Source organism: Oryx dammah, unplaced genomic scaffold, assembly GCF_014754425.2.
Source record: "Oryx dammah isolate SB20612 unplaced genomic scaffold, SCBI_Odam_1.1 HiC_scaffold_2, whole genome shotgun sequence".
NCBI classification, from domain to species: domain Eukaryota; kingdom Metazoa; phylum Chordata; class Mammalia; order Artiodactyla; family Bovidae; genus Oryx; species Oryx dammah.
The window spans coordinates 13222222-13244236 of record NW_024070186.1 but is presented as its reverse complement, the minus strand read 5'-3'; the positions used below and the strand labels follow the sequence as shown (position 1 = coordinate 13244236).

General features: G+C 46.7%; 1 protein-coding gene across 2 annotated transcripts in view; it reads left to right on the top strand.

The window, feature by feature from the left end:
• TRAPPC10 (trafficking protein particle complex subunit 10) overlaps positions 1 to 18894 on the top strand; it is a 75305-nt gene extending 56411 nt beyond the window's left edge. For both annotated transcript variants that reach the window (XM_040266867.1, XM_040266875.1), the window contains 8 exons: positions 857 to 1015; positions 1816 to 2045; positions 9590 to 9690; positions 11064 to 11190; positions 12188 to 12358; positions 14563 to 14740; positions 16984 to 17178; positions 17486 to 18894. In XM_040266867.1, the coding sequence (XP_040122801.1) occupies positions 857 to 1015; positions 1816 to 2045; positions 9590 to 9690; positions 11064 to 11190; positions 12188 to 12358; positions 14563 to 14740; positions 16984 to 17178; positions 17486 to 17724 (1400 nt within the window). In that variant the 3' untranslated portion in view covers positions 17725 to 18894. The remainder of the gene's footprint in view (positions 1 to 856; positions 1016 to 1815; positions 2046 to 9589; positions 9691 to 11063; positions 11191 to 12187; positions 12359 to 14562; positions 14741 to 16983; positions 17179 to 17485) is intronic.
• Positions 18895 to 22015: the final 3121 nt, after the last annotated feature.

The window sequence follows — 22015 nt, the reverse complement described above, 5'->3', positions numbered from 1 at the left end:
TATTTGCTCATTTCTTCCATTTGTGGAAAAAAACCAGGGAAAGCTTTTTTGCTGTTTAATCTCTCCAAACTCCCCATTTTTACACTTTTAAACTACTCCCTTGACTTCCTGGAAGGGCCCTCAGGTGTGGAGCACAGAGTCTCACAAATGATTCTTCATCAGGGAACCTTTTGTGAGAGGCTGGGCCCTGTGGCTGGGAGGTGCTGGCTTGTGCCTCCGCCCTCCTCCGGCGATTCGCTCACCGCCTCTCCCCACCCCCCACCCCCGGTTCTTGTCAGCTGTTCCTCCTCCCTGTGTCTGTCTCTTGCTTCTTCCTTCGGCCTTCCCTGGAGCTGATTCTCAGAAACCTCAGCCCATTCCTTCCCCTCCATTTCCACCCAGGAGAAAAGGTAGCTGTGTCTTCTGCCCAGCTGCTTCAGAACCAAAGATCTGGAAGAGGCCTGACCTGAAAAAGCCAGAGGAAAATCTGAATAGCCGCAGCACATGCGATTTCATTAGTTTTTTCTTTAGTGTCGTTATTATCTGATTCTCTCTTAGTAACTGACAAGCAGGTACATTTTAAGACCCTCATAGACATGGTTGCCACCATGACCCCTAGCTTTCTGAACCGAGGTAGTGACGAGGTTCCCCCAGGCGCACAGATTCTCTTATTCCAGGCAAGGGTCCCTCAGCTCTGCAGTCTGTGTAATTGAGATGAGAAGTGAGGGTGGACAGGTGGCCACTGAGTGAATGGATGGAGTATTTAGAGTGAACAGATCTTTTCTAGAAGAGAAAACACACTCTTCTAACTTACAGTAGGCCTTCCATTGGTCCTCTTGGTTGATAGCAATGCTAATTGCCGTCTTTTTCCCTTTAGATAGCCTTTTGGCTGGTATTCCTCAGAAGGTCAAGTTCACTGTCACTACTGGCCATTATACAGTAAAAAATGGGGATAGCCTCCAGCTCAGCAACATAGACGCGATGCTTATCCTGTGTCCTGAGGAGAACAGAGCCGTGATCTACTCTAACGCAAGAGGTAAGGGGCCCTCACGGGCGAAGGCGGGTCTTTGGCCTTGGTGCGCACCATTAGGTTCTAAGGCTCTGTCATCCACGCATCCTCAGGTGGCATCCAAGGACCTGTCTCCTTGCAGCTCTCTCCTGGCAGTGTTCCACCTGTGGGTGGACAGTAACCCTGCGCCTAGACATGGTGTGACATTTGAGGGGATAGACATAGAACTGTGCCGTGCGCTGCAGCCAGGTGGTGTGGGCCTTGCTACAAGTCTGTGATGTAGCATTACCGCCTGGCCTGTGCTCCCTGGTGATGCCTTGGTGGCCTCCAGCCTCCTTCCACCCCCCTCAACTTTCCTCTGCAAAAGCAAAAGCAAATCAACCTTTGAAGGCACTGGTTGGAAGCCCTAAAAAATTCCCATCTCCAGCAGTCCCCAGCCTTGAAGTTGGAGCCGGAAGGATTCAGCACTCTTCCTGAGTGGGGGCTGGTCTGGTGGTGGGAGGGGGTGGGGCCACATCACGCTGGGACACAGGCCCTCTCAGGTAGGCTGTGAGGGGGGATCTCTTTTCTGTCTTCAGACTGAGCACAGTGACCGTTCTCTGAGCCCAGCTCTACCAGACAGCTTTCATGCAGTGCTGCTTTGTCTCAGGGGATTCTGTTCCTGATTTTCCTCTCTTCCTCTGAAATCCTTCCTGGTTACACCCTTGCACATGTGTACGCGCAGCAGGAGCTGGGTGGAACTTCACTATGGGACTGTCATCTACAAGAGGAGAAAGGAGCAAGGAAACGGAGGCACTGTGTCAAAGGTCACTTTTTCTCTTTCCTAGAAAAGGTTTCTGACACGCTGCTCCGGGTCCAGTCGTCCGACAAGGTCACGAGCATCAGTCTGCCGGCTGCACCCACATACCACCTGATCGAATTTGAGCTGGAAGTTCTCTCTTTACCTTCGGCTCCAGCAGCAGCGGCGGAGAGCACCCTGCTGGGGGTGACAGAGCCCCACGGGAAGCATAAGGACAAGCAGAAGACTGGCCACTGCATGGCTACCACGGACCACAAAGTAAGGAGGGACTGGAGCTGTGCAGCCTGTCGGGGGCAGCTTCTGCCTGTCCTCCTTGATTGAAGACAGCACATTCAAAATGATTTCTGTTGAGGGGGCAGATTTCCCAGTTCCTCACACCACAGGTTCTGGTTGGGTTTAGCGTTTATATCTGTGAATCAGCCTTCCTTAGATAAGGGGTACATCTTTCAAAGACAGACAAACAGGCTGTTAACTTTTCTGTCCCACCTTGAGAAAGGACAGTTTACTGTAAGAGATACAGGTTTTGTTTAGAGGGCAGTAGTTTTGCCTCTGTGGTCCATTTGTCCTGGTGATTAGGCTAGATGGAGTTCTGTGTCTTGGTGTGCTTCACTTTTTGTTCCCTGAAACATCACATCGTACTTAGCAAGGAAGACGTGCTATCATTTTATCCTTTGAGGTGGGTATTTATTGATTGTTACTTGAGAGATTCATAACTTTAGTCCTAAGTCCACAGTCCATCAGCTCACAGAACCTGCACTAGCATCATGCTTCTCTAATTTTGTCCATGTCTCATAACACAGGTATCCATTCTGAGGGCTTTTGAACAACCCAAGGGTTGAAGTGTGTACTTGTATTCCCACGGTACTGTCTTTCTGGCATACTTTTAAAAGCTGCTGCCTGAGGGTCTTGCTTCCAAACAGCCTGAATGTAGTTGCTGAGATCCTCCCATTTGAGACAGTGACAGGTCTTGGCGCATCCTCAGCTTCTGGAGCCGTTGAAAATATAATAGGCAGCTTGGGCAAGCACAGAGACAACCAAGAGCTGGGGCGAAGCGGACTGTTTGTCTCCTACGTGAGGCCTCCGTCAGGACTGGGAGAGGTGGTTGCTTCATCCACTGTGTAGACATGGACACAAAGTCAGGCAAAACAGAGGAGCGGAGGAGCGTGTTCCAGAATGACAGAGCAAGGTACCGCTTCCGCAGAAACCTTAATGAGACAGAGATCAGTAATTTATCTGATAAACAATTCAAAGTGGTGGTCAGAAAGATGCTCATTGAACTGGGAGAAAAATGGATGAAAACAGCAAGAGCTTTAATAATTAGAGAAGACATAAGAAAGTACCAAATAAAAGTCTCAGAGCTGAAGGGTACAATAGATGAACTGAAAAAATACACTAGAGGGGGTCAGCAGCAGACTAGATGCCAGAAGGGAGCGGCACAGGATATTAAAATGCTGGAGGGAAAAAGCTTCCAACCAAGAATATGTGGCAAAGTTGTTATTCAGAGTTGAAGGAAAGATAGAGTTTTCCAGACAAGTAAAAATTAAAGGAGTTTATCACCACTAAACTGGCCATCTAAGAAATGTTAAAGAGATTTCTTTAAGATGAAAAGATACTGCTAATTATAGTAACAGAAACACAATGAAAAGGTAGTGGATTTGATAAAGATAATGGATTCAGTTCAGTTCAGTCACTCAGTCGTGTCCGACTCTTTGTGACCCCATGAATCGCAGCACGCCAGGCCTCCCTGTCCATCACCATCTCCTGGAGTTCACTCAGACTCATGTCCATCGAGTCCGTGATGCCATCCAGCCATCTCATCCTTGGTCTGCCCCCAATCCCTCCCAGCATCAGAGTCTTTTCCAATGAGTCAGCTCTTCTCATGAGGTGGCCAAAGTACTGGAGATGGATTACTCACTTATAAAGCTAGTATGAAGGGTTTTTTAAAAAGTGAAAATAGCTATGATTATAATTATTAGTTAAGAGGAATGGATACACAAGATAAAAAGATGTAAAATATGATTATTTCAAAAGCAAACATTGGAGGAGGGAGTTAAAATGTTGAGTTTTAGAATGAGATCAAACTTTAAGTTGTTAATCAACTTAAAATAGACTATTATAAATATAATTTGTTATATATAAGCATCATGATGATCACAGAGCAAAAACCTATAGTAAGTGTACAAGAGATAAAGGAATATAAACATACCACTAAAGAAAGGCGTCAGACCACAAAGGAAGCAAGCAGGAGAAGAAGATGGGAACAAAGACGAACTTTAAAAACAGCCAGAAAAGAATTAACAAAATGACAGTAAGCATACACCTATCAATAATTACTTTAAATGTAAGTGGACTAAGTTCTCCACTTAGAAGACAAACTAGCTGTATGAATTAAAAAGCCAAGATCTGGGACTTCCCTGGTGGTTCAGTGGCAAAGACTCTGTGCTCCCAATGCTGATTATGATAATGACCTGGGTTTATCCCTGGTCAGGGAACTGGATCCCATGCTCCACAACCAAGAGTTCCTGCGCTGCAAATAAAAATCCCACGTAACCGCAACGAAGACCGCACAACAGCCAAATGAACAATAAATAAATAAAAATAAATAGACCCATCTTTAAGTTGCCTACAAAGACTCACTTTAGATGTAAGCACACACAAACTGAGAGTAAAGGGACGAGAAAAGCTATTTCATGCAAATGAAAAGGAGTAGCTACACTTATATCATTACAAAGTAGACTTTAAGACTATTAATAAAAGACAAGGCAGGGTGTTAGGTAATGATAAAGGGGTCAGTTCATTAAGAAGATATCATTTGTAAGTATTTATGCACCAAACGTAGGAGCACCTAAAATATAAAGCAAATATTAACATATTTAAACACAGAAATAGCAATATAGTAATAGTAGGGGGCTTTGATACTCCAGTTATATAAATGGACAGATCCCTCAGACAGAAAATGAATAAGGACACATTGGCCTTAAGCGTGTTAGACTAGATGGATTTAACAAGACATTTACAGAATATACCATCAAGAAACAACAAAATACACATTCTTCTGAATTACACATGAAATATTTTCCAAGATAGAGTATATCGGGCTGCAACACAAGTCTTAGTAAACTTAATTGGATGGAAATCATATCAAGCATCTTTTCTAGCCACAGTGGTGTAAAACGAAATTAATTACGTGAAGACAACTGCAAAATGCTCACATATCTGGAGATTAAACAACGTGCTGTTGAACAGCCAGTGGGTCAAAGAAGAAACCAAAAGAGAAATAAAATCTTACTTTGAGACAAATGCACATGGAAATGTAACATAGCGGAATTTCTGGGATGCATTGTAAGCAGTTCTGAGAGGGAAAGTCGTAGCAATACATGCTTTCCTCAAGAAATAAAGTCTCAAACAACTTTAGACTTTAGGGACCTAGGAAAAGAAGAGCAAAGCCCAGATTTAATAGAAGGAAGGAAATTATAGATGCTCATAGGAGAAACAGATGAAATAGAAACTGAAAAGACAGTAGAAAAGATCAGTGAAACTAAGAGCTGGTTCTTTAACAAGATAAAAGTGACCAACCTTTAGCCAGACTCACCAGGAACAAAAGAGAGAACTCAAAATCAGAAAGGAGAGATGTTACAGCTGACCTCACAGAAATACAGTGTCGTAAGAGGCTACTATGAATGCAGAGTTCCAAAGAATAGCAAGGTGAGATAAGAAAGCCTTCTTCGTGATCAGTGCAAACAAATAGAGGAAAACAATAGAATAGGAAAGCCTAGAGAGATCTCTTCAAGAAAATTAGAGATACTAAGGGAACATTTCATGCCAAGATGGGCACAATAAAGGACAGAAGCGTAAGATATTAAGAGGTGGCAAGAATACACAGAAGGACTGTACAAAAAAAGGTCTTCATGACCCAGATAACCACTCAGCTGGTGTGATCACTCACCTAGAGCCAGACGTCCTGGAACACAAAGTCAAGTGGATCTTAGGAAACATCACTATGAACAAAGCTAGTGGAGGTGATGGAATTCCAGTTGAGCTATTTCAAATCCTAAAAGATGATGGTGTGAAAGTGCTGCACTCAATATGCTCGCAAATTTGGAAAACTCAGCAGTGGCCACACGGCTGGAAAAGGTCAGTTTTCTTTCCAATTCCAAAGGAAGACAGTGCCAAAGAATGTTCAAACTACTGCAGAGTTGCACTCATCTCACACACTAGCAAAGTAATGATAAAAATTCTCCAAGCCAGGCTTCAACAGTACGTGAACTAAGAACTTCCTGATGTTCAAACTGGATTTAGAAAAGGCAGAGGAACCAGAGATCAAATTGCCAACATCTGTTGGATCATACAACCTACCAAGACTGAATCATGATGAAATAGAAAATCTGAGTGGACTGATTACTAATAAGGAAATTGGATCAGAAATCAGAAGACCCCCAACAAAAGTCCAAGACCAGATGGCGTCACTGGTGGTTCTACTAAACATTCAAGTACCAGTCCTCTCAACCTCTTCCCAGAAATAGAAGAGGAGGGAACTCTTCCAAACTCATTTTATCAGGCCAGCATTACCCAGATACCAAGACCAGATAAGGACACCATGAGAAAAGAAAATTACAAACCAATATCTCTGATGAACATAGGTACAAAAATCCTGCACCAGATACTAGCGAACCAAATTCAACATGTATGATGCACCATGATCAAATGGGATCATATGATCTTGTTGATAGATACAGAAAAGGCCTATCAAAATTCAACATCCATTTATGATAAAATTATCAACCAAGTCAGAATAGAGGGAATGTACCTCAACATAATAAAGGCCGTATATGATGGGCCCACAGCCAATATCTTACTCAGTGGTGAAAAGCTGAAAGCTCTTCTTCTGAGATCAGGAAAAAGACAAGGACACTCACCGCTTTTACTTAATATCGTATTAGAAATCTTAGAACAACTAGGCAAGAAAAATAAAAGTCATCCCTGTTGGAAAGGAAGAAATAAAACTCACTATTTGAAGATAACATGATATTATATATATTGAAAAATCTAAAGATTCCAACAGAAAGCTATTGTTTGCTTAGTCTCAGTCGTGTCCAACTCTTTGTGACCCCATAGACTGTAGCCCGCCAGGCAAGAATACTGAAGTGGGTTGCCATGCCCTCCTCCAGGGGATCTTCCCAACCCAGGGATCAAACCCAGGTCTCCTGCATTGCGGGTGAATTCTTTACCAGCTGAGCTACCAGGAAGAGCCTTTTTATATATAGAAAAATCTAAAGATTCCAACAAAAAACAATTTGAACTAGTAAACAAATTTCATGAAGTTGCAGGATACAAAATCAATATGTAGAAATCTGTTGCATTTCTTTACACTAATAATGAGCTGTCAGAGACATTAAGAAAATCCTGGTTTCAATTGCATCAAAAAATAAAACACCTAGGAATAAATTTAACGAAGAAGGTAAGAGACTTGTATGTTGAAACTGAAAAGACATTAATGAAAGAAATGGGAGAAGACACAAATAAATGGAAAGATATTGCATGCTTATGTGTTGGAAAAATTACTACTGTTCAAGTGTCCATACTCCCCAAGGCAGTGTACAGATTCAGTGCAGCCTTTTTCAAAATTCCAATGGTACTTTTCACAGAAATAGATCGTAAAGTTTGTGCAGAACCACAAAAGTCCCCAAATAGCAAAAGCAGTCTTGAGAAAGAGGTACAAAGCTGGGAATAACATGCTCTCTGATTTCGAATTACATTACCAAGCTATAGTAATTCAAACAGTGTTTATGATAACTGGCATGAAAATAGACACATAGATCAGTGGAACAGAATAGAGAGCCTTTAAATAAAACTTTGCATATATGGTCAATTAATTTATAATAAAGGATACAAGAATATATATTGGAGAAAGGACATTCAGTAAAAGATGTTGGTAAAACTGGAGAGCCACATGCAAAGGAATGAAACTGGAGTTCACACTGTACACAAAAATGAACTCAAAATGAATTAAAGACTTGAAAGTAAGGCCTGAAATAGTAAAACTCCTGGAAGAAAGCACAGGTAGTAAGTTCTTGACATAGGCCTTGGTGATGCTTTTTTCAATCTGACACCAAAAACAGTAAAAGCAAAATTAAACAAATGGGGCTCCATCAAACCCAGACGCCTCTACCCAGCAAAGAAACTGTCAACGAGATGAAAAGGCAGCCTGCTGAGTGGCGGACAGTATTCCCAGATCATATATGTGGTAAGTGTCTGTATATAAAGAACTCATACAACTTAATGGCAAAAAAAGATAATCCAATATAAAAATGGGCAGAAGATCTGAACAGACATTTTTCCAAAGAAGACATACAGAAGGCCAACAAAGTCATGAAAGAAATGCTCAACATCACTGATCATCAGGGAAGTTTAATCAAAGCCACAATGAGATCACATCTTACACCTGTCAGAATGGCTGTTCTCAGAAAGACAACAGATAGCAAGTGTTGGCGGAAAGGTACCCCTCCGTATTATTGGTGGGGGATATAAAGTGGTGCAGCCAATGTAGACGACACTATGGAATTTTCTCAAAAAATTAAAAATCGATCTGCTGTACAACCTCACAACTCTACTCCTTGGTATTTTTCTGAAGACTACAGAAACAGTAACTCAAAGAGCTGTCTGCAGCCCATGTTCACTGCAGCATTGCTAATAGTGGCCAGGACACGGAAGCAAGCTAAAGCGCCCGCCAGTGAATGGATTAAAGACACAGAAGCAAGTGAATGGATTAAAGATGGACACACACACACAGGAATGTTATTCAGCTGTAAAGAAGAAGGGAATCTCACCGTTTGTGACAGTATGGGTGGAGGATGGATCTAGGGCATTATGCTGAGTGAAATAAGTCAGAGAAAGACATATACCACGTGATCTAACTTATATGTGGAATCTGGAAAATAAAAATAAAGACAAGCTCATAGACGGAGAATAGGTTGGTGGCTGCATGAGATACGGAGAAGGGATTGAGAAAAAGGGGTGAATTTTTTTTGTTACTTGTTTTTGTTTTTTGTTACTTGTGCAAAAAGAAGTATATGCACAAAAGCAGTAAGATAAAAGGCTAATAAATAAATGCAGTCATTTCAAAAGGATTGTGGCATCAAATATCAGACAGGGCAGCACCTGAAGAGCAATGTTTTAATTTTCAGTCCTTGGAATTTCTCCCCTCCTTACCTGATACAGAGTTCAGGAAGCAGAGACGAGACATACGTCGATATGTGCACACTCTTTACTCAGTATATGCATTTGTTCCGTGAGGGAAATAAACAGAAGTTTGAGGCCCGGTCTCTGCCCTTAAGGAAGTTAGTAGTTTGGTCTCCGCGATGCCCTCAGATTGGTTGGTTTATGTGGTCAGTGTCATGTGGATTAAGAGTTCGGACAGTTTATTTAATTTTATAATAGTTGATGACTGATTAGCGTCATCTGCACACGTGTGACTAAAGGCACTTTGTCATATCCTCCTGCATGTTAAAGAACGCACTTAGTGTTGTGGCCACGTGCATGTGAGAATAGTGTGTGTGTTTGGGGGGGTGGTGTCTGCACTTTCAGCTGCGGTGTCTGCTTGGGAGCCACTGAAACTGCCGGTGACTCACTTTTGTCCCCTTCCTTTGTGGTATGTTCAGTGGGGTTTTTCTTTCTGAATAAGGAATGGTAAACACATTAACTGTCTAGGAAATTGGCAGCCCCCACAGATCTGGCTGGCTAGGGTTGGCAGTGGCTGTCCCTGTGACAAGTGGTCTGAAGACCTGTTCCCTGTTTCTCCTCAGGTGTCCATCGATTGCCCATGGTCCATCTACTCCACCGTCATCGCACTCACATTCAGCGTGCCCTTCAGGACCACGCACTCCCTGCTGTCGTCCGGGACACGGTAAAGGACTGCAGGCCCTGCTTCTTTCCCGCTCTCCCCCACACGCAGGCCCTGTTGCTCACAGCTTGACTTCAGTGACACAGCACGTCTTAGCCATGATGCTGCGGTCCACCTGTCTAATTCAGAGTCATTCCCTGGATCCTGAGTGCAAGGCTCTACTCAGATTTCCCCAGCTTTCTCAGGAATGAGTTTGCACAGCTGGTTTGTAGGATGTGGGATTCAGACACAGTCTCCTCTGTTCCTGAGATCCCTTTTTATCCCTCCTTCCCTATTTTCAAGCCATTGGCCCATTGACAGACCTGAGTCAGCTGCCATCCTGGATTCCACTGATCACATCATCATGGGTTTGTGTAACTAGTTCCCTGTCAGCTGCCGTCTCTTACCTCAAAGGTGGGGTTTTCAATTCAGCTCTTCTGACACTCCCTTAGGTAACCCCACGTGGTGGGTGATTGGCAGCACCCCTAGCTCCCCCACTTTTTGCCAGGGGCACTCCTCAACCTCCCTGCCCCTAGTGTGAGAACCACAGATGTCTCTAGACATTGCCTCCAGTTGAGAGCTGCTGCTTTGGAGGCTTGACCGAGTTCAGATTCAGTGTCTGAACAAGGAAGTCTGTGGGTGTCGTCCCATACTTCATCTGTCTGGGCATCGGGAGACACAGTGTCTGGTGCTTGAAAACACCAGCAGTGGACTTTCCAGGTGGTGCCAGTGTAGGGGACACAGGTTTCATCGCTGCTCTGGGAAGATCCCACATGCCTCGAAGCAACTAAGCCTGTGTACCACCACCGCTGAGCCCATGCTCTGGAGCCTTGGAACCACAACTGCTGAGCGCACTTGCCCTAAAGCCCATGCTCTGCAATAAGAGAAGCTGCCGCAACGAGAAGCCCACGAACCGCAGCTAGAGAGAGTAGCCCCTGCTCTCCACAACTCGAGAAAGCCTGAACAAAGCACTGAAGACCCAGTGTGGCCAAAAATTAATTACAAAAAAAAACCCCCAAAAAACCACCAGCAGTTCTACAGATGTTAATGATTCAGCAATTCTGTAGATATTAATGGTTAAAAACACCAGTGACTCTACAGAGAATCTGAGTTGCTGCATTTGAGACTGACTGTTCAAAATTTATCTTATGTATAACAGAAATTCAAGTTAATTCTACTTACCTAGTTGAGTTTGTTACAGTTTTGCTTCTGTTTTATGTTTTGGTTTTTGGGCATAAGGCTTGTGGGATCGTGGCCACCCCCCCACCCCACCCCCGCATTAGAGGGTAGAGTCTTAACCACTGGACCACCGGGAAAGTGCCCCAGTGTCTTCTTAGCATAGCCAAAGTGCATTTAATAAAGTTCTCAAACATCAGGATCTTTTTTTTCTCCTTTAGGAAATATGTTCAAGTGTGTGTCCAGAATTTGTCAGAACTTGACTTTCAACTGTCAGATAGTCGTCTTGTAGACACCCATGATAGTACCGACCTGCGACTAATACCGCTGAACACGGAATCTGAACAGGTAACCTCTCAGCAGAATGCAGAGTGAGAAGAGTGTGCTGCGTAATGGAGCTGACCATGTACAGGGAGCAACCACGCAGGCAGGAGTGGGGCGTGCATGCCCAGGGAGGAGCACCCTGACATGCCCGCTCAGGGTTCTCTTGGGCCAAGGGGCACAGCGCACAGAGTAGGAAACAGATTGTGTTTTTAGAAAAATTAAATCTTCTGCTTGTCAGACTCCACGCACAGATTTATTCTAAGCTCTTCCTCGAGTCTCGTGGTTATCTGTAGACGCCATCACCCCAGCAACAGTGACTGCTGCATCCTGCCCACAGTCAAACACTTCCTTGCCCAGTGGCGGGCTCTTGGTTGTCAGGGTAGCTTCGTAAAGGAGTCATGTTCGTGTTTGTGCTGCCTGGCTGAATCCTGGCCCCGCCTTTCTGTTTATTTGTTGCATATGTTTTTAGACAGTCAGTGCTGAGTATTTAGAAGATCAAAGGTTTTCTTAAGGGTATCTGATGTGTAGCATTTTCAAAGGACTTTCCCCCACTTTTGACCCACTTCAGTGCTTCCTGAGTCTGTCCACACTTGCAGATGCGGACTTGATGCCTGAGGTGGCACCAGTTCTTTTCCCCACTTCACTTAGTGGTAGGTCATAGTGACTGTCATGGTGTAAAGGTGTCCCTGTAATTGTTTGATGACATTTCCCACTTTGGAAACGTATGGGATACTGTGTACTAAGAAATATTCTTTACCCCTGTGCTGTCAAGCTAATGGAATCATGAGAAATCAAGCCCTTTGACCAGTTCCAGACAGTCTTTGCGGGCAGGGCTTCGGGAGGTGCTGGGAGGCAGGGCCGCTGCAGCACAGGCAGGGGTGTCAGGAAGCGGGCCTGGGGACAGTCTCCCAGCTCCCTCCCGCTCGCCTGGTGGTGGCACACACCCCTTACCCTGAGCGTCTGGTGTGTGTGTGTACCTGCGTGGGCATGGCATGTGCAGTGACAGCTGACTCTCTTGCAGTGCATCCACAGCAGGCAGGCCGTGTTCTTTGTCTGGGAGCTGAAGTGGACACAGGAGCCTCCCCCATCTCTGCACTGCTGCTTCTCCATCGGATTCTCCCCAGCTTCTGAAGAACAGCTGTCTATCTCCTTAAAGCCCTACACCTATGAATTTCAAGTGGAAAATTTTTTTGTATGTATCGCCTTATTTTTTTGGTGGGGTTCTGGGGTGGAAGCATGGAAGGTGATGTCATATTCTTTACCGTCTAAAAATCAAACAGACAAAATCTTTCAATATAATGAAGCAACCTGTCATGGAAAAGAGCCAGCGCTAGGGGTATGGGGGCAGCGACCAGCTGTGGTTAGAGCCCTGGTCCTGTCAGTGGCGTGTCTGCCCCTTGGGCCCTCCTGCGTGACCCCCACTGAGCATGACCATCTCCAGGGAAAGGACTCCAGCTCTCCTCCCTGTTGTCTTCCTTATACTGACTTAGTCATGTCCTGCATCTGTTCCTTTCATCTTGAGCGTTAGCTGCTACATCTCCAGTTTTTTAAAAGAAAGCAGATTTCCTTTAACGTGCATGTTAGGTGTGGAGCTAACAGCAGCCCGGAGCTGGGTGAGTCAGGGCCGCTGTGTGCTGTTTGTCTAGTGTGATGCTTGGGTTTGGCGTCAGGCAAACCAGAACGTGGACACACAGCTTTGTGGTGTTTTCTTCTCTTAACAACGGAGACTGTCAAGCAACACTTTATTTGAGAAGGTGTTTGTGTGCATAGCTCTTGATATTAGCAATTTTTTTAGTACCTCCTTCTGGCCAAAAGACTATTTAAACCCACCTGTTTTCTTGAGCGTTCCGTATTGGCCTTAGAGTTAAACACAGCCACTAGTGTAGTTCATCATTTTGTTGGACAAGCAGGTGCCCCTTTGATGTGGTGATAGCTGTTGAACATTAGATTATTCACATGGTGAAGAGTCTGTAGAAACTTAATGTGGTTTGCTTACTGCCAGTGACAACGAACTCATTAGCAGATTCCACTGGTACTTTTTTGTCTTTTTTGCTTCCTTTTCAAATTGAGCATAGGAAAAATTTTTGTTTAGACCTGTACAAGCTTAGTAAAAAAGCCAGAGAAAAGTACTTGGTGGATTGCTCTCTTCAAAACTGGTATTCTGAGGACCAGAAATATAGAATTTTTTCTTTTTTTTAAGTCTCATTTCTGTACCATGAAGTTCCCTGGTGGTGCAGAAGGTAAACAGATTGCCTGCAATGCAGGAGACCTGGGTTTGATCCCTGGGTCGGGAAGATCCCCTGGAGAGGGAAATGGCAACCCACTCTAGTGTTCTTGCCTGGGCCATACCGTGGATGGATCACAAAGAGTCAGACACGACTGAGCGACTAGCACTTTCACCATGAAGTTCACCGTTTGGGGCGTTCGCTTCATTGAAGTTAGTGTATTGAAAGAGCTGGGCCACCAGCACCACGACGGTATTCATTCTTCCAAGAAGAAAGCCTGTGCCCATTCATACTCCCCACTCCTGTTCTCAGCCCTGAGCTACTCCGCTCTAGAGCAGGGTGCCTGAGCCTTGCCTGTGTAAGGACAGTCGCATTCAGTGTGATCGTCTCGAGACTGATGGCTTTGACGTGACATGATGTTTCCAGTGTTTGTTCATTTTGGAGAGCATGTCAGGACTCTATCCTTTGTTGCGGCTGGGCTCCAGCCATGGGCTTGCCAGGCCGGGCCTCTTCCCTCCGCCCTGCTGGTGTGCCCTTCACCTCTCCTGTGGCAGTGGGGCTGCCAGCACGTGGAGGGGCAGGCTCTCATCCCCTGTGCGGGTTTGGGGCCTTTGTCCTGGGTGGTGGGCAAGTGTGAGCAGATGTGACTGTCAGGTAGGGAGGTCACAGAGAAGGGAACATCGTGGAGAAGGTTCAGGATGGACTTAATATGGGGTAGTTCCAAGGAACTCTGTTCATTTTGCTGGTTGGGTAATGGCGTTGTGTCTTTTAGTGACTCGTCTGAGGTGTCCAGGGTGCCGTGACAGGTCCGGAGCCTGCTTTACAGCAGCCCTGGCAGATAAGTCAGTGTGTGCTGGTGGGGAGAGGAGGCTGGTGAAGCGTGACGCTGGCCTGGGACCTGGTGACAGGCCTGTGCGGAGTCACCGGGCCAGCCTCCCTCCTCCTGAGAGGCTTGACCATGTTCATGTTAAGAAGAGCTTAAGGCTCTTGGGGTGGGGCTTCCCGAGGACGTCTCCACAGGGACTCAGTTGGTCAGAGGGCGTGAACACACAGCTGCTCCTCTGGTCCATTCTCGAAATTTCGAGTCTGCAGGCAGCACCGCAATGGCCTCAGAGAGCTGTCTGTTCAGATTGTTGACTGTCTCCTTTGCCCTCTCTCCTTTCTGGCCTAGACCTTGTACAACGTAAGAGCAGAGATATCGCCCCCTCCGGGCACGGAGCACTGTAGGACGGGCTCACTCTGCTCCCTGGACGTGACCATCACGCGGCTCTCGGACCTCCTGGAGGTGGATAAGGATGAAGCCCTGACGGAATCTGACGAGTATTTTTCAACAAAGCTGATGTATGAAGGTGGGTCCAGAGGCTTCTTGCCCCTGACTGTTGTGCTTGGCCCTGTCGTTCACAACGTGCAGTGCTCCTCATCTGAATAGAGAACATTCTAGAATTGAAAGAGCACGTTTGAATGTCCCACTGTATGATGTGGCCCTGGGCTCACAGGGTGTTGAACCTGGTTACTGCAGAGCGGTTTCTCTGAGAAGTGTTGGAGTGGCTGTGGGGCTCGGGGCTGGGGCACAGTGGTGCCCGGAGCTGCTCTGTCCTCTGCCCGTAAGTCAAGGGCCCCCCTCACTCAGCAGGCCAGGCGTCCTGTGCTCACGCTCCTGCCCTCTCCCTCCAGCCTTCTTTCCCCCCTTTCACCCCTCTACCCAGACCCTGGCCCCTCCTCCTCCCAGCCTCCCAGACGCCCCTCGACAGCCCTCCTCCTCTCGGGCCTGGGCTGCTTCTGTAGGATTCTCAGGTTTTGGTGTCAGGCCCTTTCTGCTCTAAAAATGGTTAGGGAGGCAAGTCTTCATTTACTTTGTTTAAAGTATTAGGAAAGCCATTACATGATAGTACTCTTGAGAAAGAACTGTTTTCCGAAAGAGTAAACACAGTGAGAACGATGTTTTGCTGTCCTCCCATCTCTTCAGCGTCTGCCTCCCAAAAGGTGCCTGAGTTGTTCCCATCTGCTGTGTTCAGTCTGGTGAAGGACATGGGAGCCTCCCATCCCAAGTAGATTCGTCGTTGGTAAAGGAGGACTCTTGTTACAGCCTTCAGAGGACTGGGCCACTCCTCTGGCATTCTCTCACAGGCCAGCTCCGGCTGGAGTCTGAGGTCACGCGAGCAGCTCACCTGGCGCTCTCCCTTCTCCTGCATGTGGAAGGGCTCTCAGCCAGGCACTGCTCCTCCCCTCACACTTCAGGCGTCTGTGAAACATGGTTGCTGAGTCGTGCGGATCCACTGCACGTCGGCCCTTCTTGCTGTTGACAGTCGCGCATTCACACTGGTTCTGGGCTCATCACGCCACTCTGAGTTGGGACTCTACCAAGCTCACAGTGGCAAATGCACGTTTCCCAGAATGCTGAGTTTTGGTCAGTTTCGAACTGTACCACGGGCAGCCTCTTCCACACCAGGCTTGTGCCATTGATTTTTAAGAAGGTATCTGCTGAATACCTGAGACTAAGGAGCTCACTGCCGCTGGCTGCCAGCCCAGTGCCCAGTGACCTGTGCTGGGCCTGGGCCTGTGTCCCCTGGCACAGGAGGCCGGGTGGTGGGGGCACGGACCTCTCACTACTATTTTGCAACTTCGTGTGAGTGTGTCATCATCTCAGAATTAAAGTTAAAAAAAGGACGTATCCGAAAGGGTTGAATTGATTAGATTTTGACTGTTGCGTACAGAGCATCCGTGACTGACAGCAGCAGTTTCTCCTCTTCAGTCTGTAGCAGTGGGGGGACACGGCGCCTCTGCTCCGAGTGCCAGTGGCCCGGCCAGCACTCAGGCCTGCGGGCTTCCCGCCAGAGGGCGTGCCAGCACAGTGAGGAAGGGACAGGCGCCCTTAGGGGCGCCCTGAGGACCAGCTCTGTGAACCGCTGCTCTAGTGTGCCCTCCCCGGTGCCGCTTTGGCCTCTGCACGGCCTCCGCTGTGGGCAGCTTGCCCTCTGCTGCCCCTCCTTCCTCATCAGCCTTTGTTGAGCTGACGAGGATCCTGCCCTCCTTGCCCATGGGTGGCTGCTCAGTCCAGTGTTTGACTCGCGCTGAGTTACATCACAGTCATGACCTCACAGCGTCCCTAGCAGCGCCTGCATGTGTGCGGCCTCCCCATGGTTCCCAAAGAGGAGCTCTGTGCTTCACGTGTACCTTTTCTTCCCAAACCATCGGGGGCTGATGTGAGCGGCGGAGGTGGCATCAGATGTGCTGGTCAGTACCATGCACAACGGAGGAACCAGTGCCCGACCCCGTCCTTACTCCTGATGCCGCCTCCGCGGTGCTGGGTGGGAGGTTATACCGCATTTTCAAGGGGCTTTCAAGGCAGCTTTGACTCTGCTCACTGACGAATGTGAGGAGAAAGAAGCCATCTTCCCCCGTGTAGCCAGCCTGTAGCTTCCTTTCTCGGTCAGAGGTGTTCTACTTTGAGATGCAGCTCCAGGGCACCAAGATATGGGACAGGCCCCCACTTCTGGACGTCACTCTGAAGCGTGGACTGGCCGCCACCTCTTGTGTGTGAACCCTGGCGGCCCTTTCTGGGTAAACACGGCGCTTTCCTTCTTTGTTTCAGTTGTGGACAACAGCAGCAACTGGGCAGTGTGCGGGAAGAGCTCCGGAGTCATCTCCATGCCCGTGGCGGCCCAGGCCACACACCGAGTCCACATGGAGGTGATGCCGCTCTTTGCGGGCTGCCTGCCGCTCCCCGACGTCAGGCTATTCAAGTACCTCCCCCACCACTCTGCACAGTCCTCACAGCTGGACGCGGGTAGGGACCCTGGTAACGGACACAGCACGCCCTTGGTGCCGGGTGTGTGGCAACTCTGTGCTGTTCAGCAGCCCCACACTCGGAACCGGGGTGCTCTAATACCAAACACTTGGTCAGGGTCACTCGTCCTGGGCCCCTGCTCCCGAGGGTGATCCACCCGGGACCTGTGTACTGGGATCTCTCCAAAGGCATGGTGGCTGTTGACATCCTTGTGCCTTGAAGGGCGGCTTGGGAGGCGGGCAGCTCCCCGGGGTGGGGAGAGGCCACCGCAGGGCAGACTCTGTCTCACTTCCTGTTCGTTTTGCAGATAGCTGGATAGAAAATGACAGCCTGTCGGTGGACAAGCATGTGGATGACCAGCTGGACAGCGGCAGCGTCAAGAGCAGGGGCAGTGTGCACTCGGCTGCCAGCAGCGAGCACAAAGGCCTGCCGATGCCCCGGCTCCGAGCACTGCCCCCCGGCCAGGCCTTCAACTCGAGTGCAGGCACGCAGGTCCTGGTCATCCCCAGCAAAGACGACCACGTCCTCGAAGTCAGCGTCACATGACACACAGGGCTCACACAGTCCCCGGGCCAGGCGTGTGTGCGCCAGAAGGATCCTGACTCGATGGTAGCCTTCTCGCTCTAACCTGCCTTGTGTGACTCTGCCTGGCCGTGGGAGCGTCGGAGAAGTCCCCGTGCTCAGCTGGTTGTTCATATCACCCGGGGTGTCAGAGGCTGTTAACTTCCTCCCCCTGCCCCGTGATGTCCTCCAGGTTTGCCCAGAGCCCCGCCCCCTCCCTCCTCCTCCCTGCTCCCTGGAGAGCTTTCTGGAGCCCACTCGCCTGAGCAGCCTGTCATCTGCCAGTCTTCACCTGAAGCCCAGGTGTCTTTCAGGTGGACACACAGGCCCTGTGGGCTTGTTAGTGACACGTATGCCTTTCTGCCACATGACTGCCCAGTTTCTGGGCCAGGCAGGCTTATGTGTCTCCTCAGGAGGAAAGCACAGCCCTTTACCCCAGGTCATCTAGTTGCGCTTTTCTAGACTAACTCTCTGGGCAGGGGGGTTGGGGGTGAGGAGGGAATAAAAACCCCTTCTGTGCCTTGGGACGTCAGACTGGGAGGGCCTGGAGCATCCGACAGCTGGAGCCGTTTTAAAGGTACTTAAAGACTAGGCCAGGCAGGGCATGAGAAACCACTCGGCACTGAAATGATTTAGGCATAAATGTTTCTGGAGCCCTTCCTCCCCTCTCCCCCCATGTGGAGTAGGTATCATAGGCACTTGGAATTAAATATATATTTATTTTAATTATCATTTTATATGTGGGGTTAATATGTTGTGTTTTTCTCTCACCTTTCGAGTCTTTACATGTAATTGTTACTGTATAATCAGTATTTTTCTTTTGCACCTTAAGTCTCAGAAATTAAGAGATTCCATTTAAATGACAATTAGAGGGGTCTTCTCAGCGTCTGTTTGTATGAGGGCAAGAGTCTTGGACTATTACTCTCCTGCCTACGACATGGCAGTCATACCATACAAATGGGTTAATTTGCTTTAGGTTGTACATTTAATTGTACATATGGTTGATTTATTATTTTTAAAAGTACATACTAACTGATGTTTATGTATAAGTTGCACCAAAAATCAAGGACAAAATAAATGTGTGTTTGTTTTTATTGGTGTGAAAGTCACAGCTTGTAAATAAGTGTTGTACGTATTAAACCTTTTCCAGCTCTCCAAAGCAATGTATTTTTGTACATATGAAATAGAGAACTCTTAATTCATTGGGAAAGTGTGCTTGGAATTGAACCTGACCAGATTAATGCAAGTGAGTGTAGTCGGTCCAGCAGAGGGTGGGACCTCATGAATAACCTCAAATGTGTGAGCCTTAGAGAAAAAGGAGGCTTCTGCAGCCACCACTGTCGCTGGCTGTCACCTCCCGGTGGCCTGGGGGCAAGAAGGCACAGGGCAAAATGAACAGAAAGCAGAGCATCACAGCCTCTTCAGTATGTGGTCTTCCAGCTTGTTTAACAAACAAAGGTGGTGATCCTTGCTCCCCTGGTTTTCATTTATAGAAATTAGAGAAATGTACAAAGAAGATAAATACCGGTACATTTAATTAAATTTTTCAGAAATTTATCTTCTTTATGTGCAGTTTAAAGCTAATAAACTAAGCAGATTAGAAGCTCAGAAGCTCAGAATCTAATGTTAGATGTTAACAGTTTCTAACATGAGTTTGCTTTATTGTAAAAATTGGTGATTGCCCTACATTTAATTAAATTTTTCAGAAGTTTACCTTCTTTATGTGCAGTTTAAAGCTAATAAACTAAGCAGATTAGAAGCTCAGAATCTAATGGTAGTTAACAGTTTCTAACATGAGTTTGCTTTATTGTAAAAATCGGTGATTGCCCTACAGATCCGCCAAGCCCAGTGAATGAAGAGATCTTTGAGACTTGATTGTGTTGGAAAAGCCTCTCACCCATCTGCATGGTGAGCCTCAAGAGTCCAGGGCGGCACCCTCCATGTGTGACCTCCCGGAGGGGGATGTGGGACCGTGCTTCCCGATACCCAGTTGACTTGCACTGGGTTCTGATTCCACTATGAAATTCTCTAATTACATACATATTCAGAAGGGAAAAAATGAAGTGGAAGTACAAAGTGTTCATGGTGGTTTCTTATCTCTGAAAACTGAATGACCTGAAATTTAATCACAGGTTTATTTTTTTCCTTGTTGATTACCCAAGAAGATCCTTTGCAATCTAAGTTACATGGGTACCTCTGTTGTTATTTTTTTTTTAACATAAATGAAGAGTGTCACCTAAAACTTTTTTTTTTTTTAGTCTAAAAGGCTGTAACTGAATTTTTGTTGTGTTTAAAATAAGGCTTATGTGTTTGAGACAAGCTGGTTTTGTAGGTAAAAATGTAACAGCTGTTAAACAATTGTAAAGCCAGGTATCAAATGTGCATCCTGAGAAACAGTATGCAGCCATTTTACAGATATCTGTGGAAGATGTAAATACTAGCAAGTGGAAAAGGAAATAAGTTATAATTTTGGTGAATTTCATAGGGTCTCCTATGACTGGAAAAATTATAACTCTTGTTTTAATGTGGAAATTCTTGTATTTAATCTGAAAATGACTTCTACCTGCAACTCCATCATCAGCTCAGCCTCTCGTGGGCCAGGTTCCCATACTGGTCTTAGGTGATGGGGCTGGGCATCCCAGAGTTGGTGGAGAAAAGACACACAGGCTTCTAGTCAATTCTAGTAGTGTTTAAAATAAAACTGAGTTTCAAAATGAAGTTTAACACTCCAGGTGTGTATAGGAAATGAAAACTTGTACTACTTTTTATAAAACAACAAACTAACCTGATCTAAATGTTTTATTGTCAACTGTAATCTTTAAAAGAAATCCTATGTGATTTTAAAATTTGACTTTTCATGAAAATGCCCCTTTCTCTAAATGTATTCACCCTGTGCACCAGGCTGTAAGACCTGAGAGTGTGGTCAAGATGGTTTGCTGGCGTTCTGCGGCTGGAAAAGGTGACAAGTTGGTGACTTTGATACTGCAGGTATTAACTCCATTTTCATAGTTTACTATGAAAGTCATTTTTCACATTATTCTGTAATATATTGTTAGACTAAAGCCATTGTATGAAGACTGTTTAAAATGTAAGCATTATAATTGTGAAAATACACATTTTAAGAAGAAACCTACTGTTTTGGACTTCATTCTATCCTGTGGCGTGTGAAAATTGAGTGTGTAAAAAAAGGCATATTCTTGTTTTCTTTCCCTAATCCTTGTTCCTGACTACTAAACATTAATTCTTTTGGGGGTAGCATTAGGGATTGTTTTTCACAACTTACTGCCCATTTGTTGTTTAGCTTCTAGGTCGTTTCTGACCCTTGCAGCCCTGTGGACTGTATAACCTGACGGGCCCCTCTGTCCATGGGATTTTTCAGGGAGGAATTCTAGAGTAGGTTGCCGTTTCTTCCTCCAGGAGATCTTCCTGACTCAGGGATGGAGCCTGTGTCTCCTGCAGTGGCGGGTAGATTCTTGACTGCTGAACCACCAGGGAAGCCCCTTACTGCCCAATAGCACACTAGAAGTAAGACATCTGAGTCTAGAGTTTTTGAGGTTTTTTGTAGACATATTTGCCCCCCTACTGTTTGACATCTTAGACTGCAAGGAGATCGATGCAGTCAATCCTAAAGGGAATCAACCCTGAATATTCATTGGAAGGACTGATGCTGAAGCTGAAGCTCCAGTGTTTTGGCCTCACTTTGTGAAGAGCTGACTCATGGAAAAGACCCTGATGCTGGGAAAGGTTGAGGGCAGGAGAAGGGGTGGCGGAGGAAGAGACGGTTAGATAGCATCACCGACTCAATGGACATGAATTTGAGCAATTTCTGGGAGGTAGTGGAGGACAGAGGAGCCTAGCAGGCTACAGTCCAGTGTGTTGCAGACAGTTGGACACCACTTAGCCCCTGAACAACAGTCTGACAAGGTAGCTGCCTCAGTCACATTTGGTATCTTCACTAATACAATTTCTTTTCTTCGGAAAAGGTTTTCCATTTACTTAGTCTTGCTGTTTTGGCCCCCCCCCCCCCACTTAACCTAGAGCTTTTAAACAAGTAAGCATCGGATCGGACGATCTGATCAGATCTCGCCCTCCATGGTGCTGGAATGCTTCGTCAAAGCAGCCGGGCAAGCCACTCCAAGCCCAAGAGGACCTGAGCCTGACCTGCGGGGTGCGGAGCAGGGGGCTGGGGCTGCGCCTTGGGACCGTGCTGGCTGCAAAGAACCCGCGCTTGGGGGAGGGGCCGCTGGGTGGGGCTTCGCCTCCGGGGCTGGACCGG